The sequence below is a fragment of the Cervus elaphus genome, chromosome 20, assembly GCF_910594005.1.
Source record: "Cervus elaphus chromosome 20, mCerEla1.1, whole genome shotgun sequence".
NCBI lineage: Eukaryota > Metazoa > Chordata > Mammalia > Artiodactyla > Cervidae > Cervus > Cervus elaphus.
Genome location: NC_057834.1, coordinates 114681730 through 114690369, shown reverse-complemented (window position 1 = coordinate 114690369; position 8640 = coordinate 114681730). Strand labels below are relative to the sequence as shown.

General features: G+C 40.5%; 1 protein-coding gene across 1 annotated transcript in view; it reads right to left on the bottom strand.

Moving 5' to 3' along the window:
* Window positions 1-2479: 2479 nt before the first annotated feature.
* Window positions 2480-8640, bottom strand: part of TXNDC12 (thioredoxin domain containing 12) — a 30798-nt gene continuing 24637 nt past the window's right edge. The window contains exons 4-7 of the mRNA XM_043875904.1: window positions 8217-8290; window positions 6162-6231; window positions 5297-5380; window positions 2480-3335 (exon numbers count right to left, since the gene is read on the bottom strand). Of these exons, the coding sequence (XP_043731839.1) occupies window positions 3256-3335; window positions 5297-5380; window positions 6162-6231; window positions 8217-8290 (308 nt within the window). The 3' untranslated portion in view covers window positions 2480-3255. The remainder of the gene's footprint in view (window positions 3336-5296; window positions 5381-6161; window positions 6232-8216; window positions 8291-8640) is intronic.

Below are 8640 nucleotides of genomic sequence, written 5' to 3'. Positions count from 1 at the left end.
TATTCACTTAAAATTAATAGATGGACAGGCTCTTAACAATTGGGAATTTTACATCATTCTTCTTTTTGAATTTGTATTTCACTCTATCCACAGAATTATAAAATAACATAATGTATTTATTGGAGTAGGAAATGGCACTCCATTCCAGTATTCTTGCCTGGAAAATTCCATGGACGGAGGAGCCTGGTGGGCTGTAACCCATGAGGTCACGAAGAGTTGGACATGACTGTGTGACTGAGCACACACAAAGGACTTATATGCTTAAAACTCTCTTACTGACCATCACCATGTCATACCTCTCAATAGTAAATATATATATTTAATTGGAATTAAAATGCTAAAATTTCCTTTGGCTGTAAGAATCTAAGATATGTTAGACAGTTTTTGTACCCTACTTTACAACCTCTGGATCTTTTTCCTGCTTTGGCAGTCACTGTGGTAACCAGCTACATTTGGAGGTTGAGGATACCACCATAAAGCTGCATTCCCTTATCTCTTGTTTTATGCTTCCATGGCTCTTTGTCGCCTCTGTGTCTGTTCTTCCAGGAAATTAGCTCCTCGGTGCAACACTGGACCAATGAGGTAACCAGCTCAATAATATACTCTACGTTGGTTCTCCCTCCTGTGCTTCACTTTTACCAGTCCCTCAGGCCTGTTCCTTAGAATCTCTTCCTAAAATATATTACCTGTATAGGCCTTATCTCAGGCCCTGATTTTAGGGGAACTTAAGCTGAAATCCCAGAGTTAAAATTTTTCTTTCAGATTCAGCTATTGTTACAAGAATTATTATTAGTATGTCAATCAAAACAACACACATCACAAATTATAATAATTAACACTAAAGTTTTATTAAAACTTTAATAAAAATACATCTCAGTGACATGACTTTCTGTTTTTTTTTTTCTTTTTTTGACACGACTTTTTAAAAATGTCATCATGTATCTGTGGGAAGAACATTACTTACAGCTATAATGAGACAGGATTCAGCATTAACTCTATTTTTTATATCGAGTATTTGCAAAATGTTAAAAAAAATTTCAAACAGATTCTAAGCATATGCAAAAGTTTTAACTTATTAATAAGGACCAGCAAGATGACAAAACCAATTCAAAGTTGAAATATGATTATTAAATCAGATACAAAACTGGTTAATGGACCTATCTTCTCCCTGGGAAAGAAATCATTTGCTTATTAGTTTTCTGTAAGTTAACATATAACTCTATAAAGTGGTAAAATGTCTGTACCCTAATTCATAGTAAATCAAGGACTTCCCTGGTCATCCAGTGGTTAAGAATCTGCCTTGCAGTGAAGGGTTGAGAGTTCGATCCCTGGTCAGCAAACTTAAGAGCTCACATGCTAACAGAGCAACTAAGCCCAAACGCCGCAAGGAAAGATCCAGCATGATGCAGTGAGGATCCCTTGTCCCACAGCTAAGACCTGACACAGCCAAGTAAATAAATATTTTAAAAAACAGTAAATCAAACTAAGCTATATTCTCTCAGAAAGTCAGTTAACCTTTTAGGCAGGCTTGTTACAACAATGCTGTGTGCTTGCCTGCTCAGTCACTAAGTCACGTCTCTTTTGTGACCCATGTAGCCTGCCAGGCTCCTCTGTTTGTGGGATTTTCCAGGCAAGAACACTGGAGTGGGTTGCCATTTTTTTTAAATTCTCCGATTTATTCATTTAATAAATATTTATTACCTAAATATCTTCTGTGTCAGACATTTCAAGAATCTTGTCATATACTCTGAATAACACTGAAGTACTTGCCCTCCTGCAGCTTACATTCTCAAAGAAAGAGGTAGAGAATGAACTTGTAACTTCAGCATAGTTACGAACAGTGCCTCCGTCACTCTCAGTGTTCCAGTGGAGGTGATACCTTATAAGATCCCTCTTTTTATACTGCTGAAATAATATACAGGGTAAAGAGAAAGAGAGTGTGGGGGAGGGTAGGCTGTTACTACTCACAAAGTCAGCGAAACTTTAATGAGAAATGATGGTGCAAAGCCTGTAGGTAGCACAGGGAAGAGTGGCCCAGGCAAACGCAACAGCAAATGCAGACTCTGATGCAGGGAGGCCCCAATATTTTCTGTTAACATTATTTCCTTAAAGGAGGCAGGAAAGGCTTTAAGCAGGGGAGTGACATGGTCGCATCTGTGTTTCAGAAAGATTACTCTGCGGGAAGTTAAGGAGGATGGATGACAGGAGAGAATATCGGAGGCAAGTAGTCAAGTCACAGGCCGTAACAGTAAACAGGAAGTAGAAAAGGCCTGTCCTGTACAAACAGTGACAGTGAGGATGGAGGGAAGTTGGGTATTTGAAAAGTAGAAGAGACGAGTTCTGATGTCCATGAGAATGTGGGAGATGCAGGTGTGGGAACAGCCCTAGATAGAGCTCCTGGATTAGGCCCTCAAGGTTAGTTTTCTTCCTGAAGTGCTCTCCCTCCATTCCCCAATAAGAAAAAGGCCATCACAACACATTTCCTTTTAAAGTTTTATTAAAGTTTAATGGAACAACTAATATTTTTTCTTTTTTTGTTGTTAATCCCAGTACAAAAATACAGTTGACGACTTGACAAAAATGGCTCCATCTAGGGCTAGAAGGTTTCTTCAACAGTTAACAGGGGGAAAAAAAGCATGCTTCCAGCTGGGGCCAGTCCAGAGCACACAGCCATTCCTGCACACGCATGCGCGCAGACAGGGAAGCCAAGCCAGAAAAGAGGAAGGAAGTTGCAGGCATTCAGGAAGAAGCCCAAGATTATTTCCAGGAGAAAAAGAAGAGACAGGCTGAGCTCCTTGGTGGGGCAGAATTACAGCTTTACATTTAGAATTTGTTGTCTTAAATGACAAGCTCCTTCCGCAATTTTTAACATTATAGAGAAGACGCTTCTGGTCTCTTTTCACCACCAAGGTGAGTTAAGCAGGAGGAATGGAAAGATTCAAATACTGTGGTGTGAGGAGTAAATCTCCAAATGGCTCAAGTTTTATGTCAAAAGGTGTCATTCTTTACCTTCAATGACAATGAGATATTTAGGTGAGAGGGGACAGGACAAGGAAGTCTGCCACACTCTGCTGGATCACAAACATGGAGACCAGTTTCTGGCAGCAGAACTCTTCCAACAGTGAGAGGGCCCCTTCCCATGTGGGAAGGAGCAAGGTTTCCTGATCCATTCAATTGTTCTGATTCCTCAGTATTCCCTTCCCTGCTGCTTTCTTCCAGAACAATAACTTTGAGGAAAGAAGGGATGCATTCATGTTACAACTCATCTTCCAGATGTTTCTCTCTGAAGGCATCACCCGTCAGCCTTTCCTGAGCTTCCTTCATCCCCTGAACAACTGTGAAATAAACATTGAGGGGAAAAGTATGAAGCAGGTTTTTCATATTTGACAATCAACACATAATTTTATGTTTTAGGAGACATGTAAGAGGAGCACAGGATCTGGATTTAAGATCTAATTCTGGATTTTAGCCCAGGAGAGTCTCTTGAATTTGTTTTCTCATCTATAAATAAGGTGATGTTACTAACTTCAAACAGATTATAAAAATTAAATGAGAGAATGAATAATAAATATCCTTTGTAAACTATGAGGTCCCACAAAAATGTTATTTAGCAGTTACTTTGGCTTACCCTCCAGGATTAGAGTTGAACCCCTGTCATAAGCTGGAAATACACACGACACTAAGGGGATAGAAAGCATCTTCCTATCACCTCCATCAGCTGTTCAGGATGAATGCTGCATTTATTTCATTTTCTGTGGGGGTTACACTGATAATGTGACCAAGTATGTGTGCTTAGAGGGAGGATGGCCTTCACGGAAAGAGGTGGTCATGTCCAGGACCAATTATGTATGGAAGAAGTCAAGTTCTCAGGCAAAAGAGAAACCTGGAAGGCAGGCCCTGGGTAGACAGGAGATGAATCTTCTTGTCTGTCTCAGGAATCAAGGAGGGAAGCTGGGTATAGGCTCCCTATACAATGGCAGGCCAAGTGTTAGGGTTGAACCACAGTCTGTGGATCTCAGAAAACATAGCAGGTAGTAAAGTTTGTTACACCCCTTTAGTTTTGCCCAAGCATTTAGTAAAGCCAGGTTTGATTACTTCAGCTTCATGTCAGCTGAGCCATGGGGAATTCAGGTAAGGGTTCTGTGTCCATATCTGGACTAATATATTAAAGGATGATGCCCATGTCAAGATGGCAGGGGTAACTGCATGAAATTCTAAAAGGAAGGTGAATTTCAAGGGCCAAGAGTTGGGGACCTGAAGTTCAGTTGCCCTTCTTCATGTGGAAAACTTCCCTCTAATACCAGCCTCCAGGGATCTGCTTTTGGGTAGGGAAGATAACATTCTCCTTACCCTTGGGAAGGAGAGGATAACCTCTCCAGATTTTTCCTCTCCCTATTCTGAGAAATAAGAGTGCTGAGGACTCAAAACATAAAATGATCAACAAACTGGCAGCATGGCGAAGGAAGACACACGGCAACTTAAGAAATAACCCTCTTTTACAGATGGCAGGGAGAATTCAGAAGGAAAACAGCGACAGTATGTGGCATGAATTTCAACTTCTGCCTCTAGAATGGTTGCACTCAGGATTAGAGAATAAAAAAGCATGACTGACTTATGATTTCAATCTTCCCTCACATGTTTGGGCTGACGCTGTTCCCTCTGCCTTAAATAATGCTTTGCACATCCCTCTGGTGGTTAGGTCACATTCTTCAAGACTCAATCCAGTTATCATCCCTTCTAGCATAACTCATGCACTCATGTTGGGCTACACCTCACACACACACACACACACACACACACACATACACACACTTTTCCCTTGCTTCCTTAGCTTGAAATGTCCTCTTCATATCTGACCAAAGAGACAAATTCTTATCTGTCTAGATCAAGTTAGTTCACTATCTATGAAACCTTTCAGAATTGATCATCTAACAGCATTCCCCTTCCTTTGAATTCTTATAAGAATAGTGTTAATGCAGTGAAAAAAACCAAGTTGTAGACTGAAATCCTGGCTCTGTGACTTATTAACTGTGAGTCCAAGGGCAAGCAACTGTTTCTGGAAGCCTCAGTTCTCTAGTTTCCTATGGGTCAATTAGCCTCCTACTGGATTGTAAGAAGCTAGAAGAGGGGCTCGCTCTTCTCTTTCTTCTATATCCTACACAGCACCTAGCCAAAAGCCAGATGCAGAAGATGCTTAGTTAACCTGCTGAATTAGTTTCCTATAAAACCTTGCATGTGGTTCATTCCAGTTAAACCTAGCAGCAACCCTCCCTCTTCTCTCTCAACATAATCATACCTTGCTCAGCACTGATGTAGAAATACTTGTAGCTGGGGTTTCCATTCTCGTTGATGATTTCAGGACGTACTTTGCCACTGGGATCTATTGTAGACAAAATGGCAATAACTACAACAGACAGGTACTTCAAGCATTATATGATATACTAGGGCTTCTGGAAAATGAGACCCGCCCATCTTTGCAGCCCATAACTCACCACCCTCCCCCTGTGTTTCACATCGCGATCAAAACGAATCCCTTGGAATTCCCTGGACACAACCCACCCCCACCCCCACCCATGCCAATATGCTGTTCCATCTTTCTGGCATGTTCCTTTTCAGCTTGATGATAGTGGGATCCTATATTTTTATTTGTATTCCCCGTAGAATCTAGCAGAATGCTGATCAAAGACAAGGTGGTCATTAAATCTCTCCCAGGAAACTGTTTCTGAAAAGATATTTGCCTGGTTACAGTATCCCACTGCCTCAGCTGTGCTACAGGGCAAGGGTGGGAAGTATGGCTTCTCTCTGCCCCTGTAGTGCCTAACTTGTGGCTGACAGTGCTTAACTTGTGGCTGATGCACAGATGATTGCTAAATGAATAAATAAATGATCAGTACTCTCCCATTGCTCACAAAAGCAGTTAGTTTGGGTGGGGGGCAGGGGCCAGAGGGGTTGTTTTATTGTTTATTACAAAAGCAGCTAGTTAATGGGAAAAGTTTTCCTTCAGACCTGAGGCTCTGGCATTTAGAATCCATCACTCCCTTTTGAAAATGGCTTTTGTTTTTAGCCATAACAACATAATTTCACTAGGCGGAGCCAGTGCCTTGATGCACTTCTCTCTCCTTCTGTACCATGGATCCCCAGATTAAGACATTTCACCTTACCCAGGAACAGGATTCGTGGAATATAACCCCCATCGGGGCTGAAATCTTCATCTTTGGGCTCCTCTTCATCCTATTAAGTGTAAAACTCAAGTCAGATTATGTTCCTTCTCTCCTCAAAACTTTTCAGTGGCTTCCTCTCCCACTCAGGGTAAGTCCTTGAAGTGGCCTGAGAGGCCCTACATGACCTCCTACCTGGGCACTTCTCTAACGTCACATCCCACCCCTTGTTTAGTTTTTCCCCAAACACACTAAGTTGCTTGTTGTTGCTATCATTAAACAAGCCAGGCATGCTCCCCACTCAGGCTTTTGGACTTATTCTTACCCTCTGCCTGGATATACTTCCCCCTTCATCCAGGTGGCTCACTCCCTTTTCTGCTTCAAATCTTTGCTGAAATGCCATCTTCTTTTCTAATCACCTAATTAAAACTGCAAATTGTCCCCTCTATTCTTCATTTTTAGCCACAGGATCTACCACCATCTGACATATTTTATTTTACGTATTTGTCTACCTCCCCATATTCAAATTCTCATATGTAATTTAATGCCAGCAAAGAAATTTGTTTGTTTTGTTCATTGCTTATTCCCAATACCTATATCACTGACTTGCACAGTTTTTCTTGAATGCATGAATTGATAAGATTGACATTTTAGTACAATTGTGAAGTTACCGTCCTCCCAGGAGACATGACCACACAGCTAGCTTTCTTTTTAAGAAATCTCTCAAGCTGGGGAATACTCATTGAACACATTTGTGTTTTCTTTGAATGGTGATTCTAACTTACCATAGAAAATGGTGAGGAGTTCAGATAGATAGGAATCAATAGTAACTTTGTCATTTATGGTGTGATTCCCATTTCAGAAGTTATACCAAAGAATATAACTTTGCCTTCAGTGAGGTGTGTTAGCATTCAGGCTATCTACTAGCTTTATTTTTTATTTTTTAAAATTATTTATTTATTTTTGGCTGTGCTGGATCTTCACTGCTGTGTGGGCTTTTCTGTAATTGTTGTGAGCTGGGGCTATTCTCTAGTTGTGGTGTGCAGGCTCCTCATTGTGGTGGCTTCTCTTGTTGCAGAGCACAGACTCTAGAGCGTCTGGGTTTCAGTAGTTGTGGCACATGGGCTCCGTAGTTTTGATTTCTGGGCTCTAGAGTACAGACTCAGTAGTTGTACTGCATGGGCTTAGTTGCTCTGCAGCACGTAGGATCTTCCTGGATCAGGGATCAACCTGTGTCTCCTGCATTGGCAGGTGGATTCTTTACCACTTAGCCACCAGGGAAGCCCCTATCCACCAGCTTTATGAGCAATCCCTTAGCTACCTCAACATTAACTGTTAATGTGTTCAGATTTACAGTCTTATGTTCAAATAAACATCATCTTACAGAAACATAGGGCCAGGAGGATCATTACAGAGCATCCAAGAATCCCACATTTGAAAAGTACAGCCTAAGAGGCAGTACAAGTAGATCACAGTACCTATTCTTATCACTTACTCGGCTCTATGATCTTGACTAAATCACCTAACTCCTTCAGGTCTAAGACGCTCAATGTGTAAAATGGGAATGGTATCAATGGCCTGAAAATCCCTTCAAACTCCAAGGTCTGATATTCTGGCTTGGGATTCTAAGACCTCTGGCCAATGTGAAGTACAAAAAAGATATCTAACCAAGAAAAAGGAGGCTGTACATATAAGCCCAGCACAGAGTAGGATTTCAACTGAATCCTACTATTTTTCAGGGAATTGTGGCCTGCATGTATGACTACATATTTAGTTATACAAAGATGTGAAACCATCACATATTCACAAACTAAAAATGAAAGAATCTTAAAAGTTAGTCATTTTAACCAATCTTTCTTCTCCTACTTCCTGTCACAAATGGGGGCTGGATGGTTCTACCGTATCTGATACAAGTCTTAGTATTAGAGTTCAGAAGAAAAGCACATACATACAAGTAGACAACTCTGCTGAGTAAGATTTTATACCATCAATGATGTTAATCCTAAAACAGTGAAGACTTAAAATCACAGCAGAAAGGAGAAACTCTGGAATTCTTACCTCAAGATTTACCATAACAAAATTATGGGAAAGTTCTGAAATTTCTGTAGATTCTGCAAATTTGGGCTTTAAAGCTGCGGGTGGGGAGGAACAGAAGAAAACATCATTGTCATATCCAAACCTTAATTTGCTGAGATGATTCATGTAACTGACAGTTTTTCTAATCTTAAGACCCAGAAATCGTATCTGAATTCTGGTCCTGCTTCTGCCATTGACTTGCATAGCTGTGTATCCTTAAGTGATTAACTTCATTTCTGTGAAACTTGCATCTCATTTATAAAAAACAGATAATGAACACTGATGAAAAAATTACCACTATTTGCTTTTTTACATATTTCAATAACATCTACTTAAGAACAGATGTAATAAAGACAATAAAGGAACAATACTCTACCATTAATGCACATGTATTACTAAACTAATA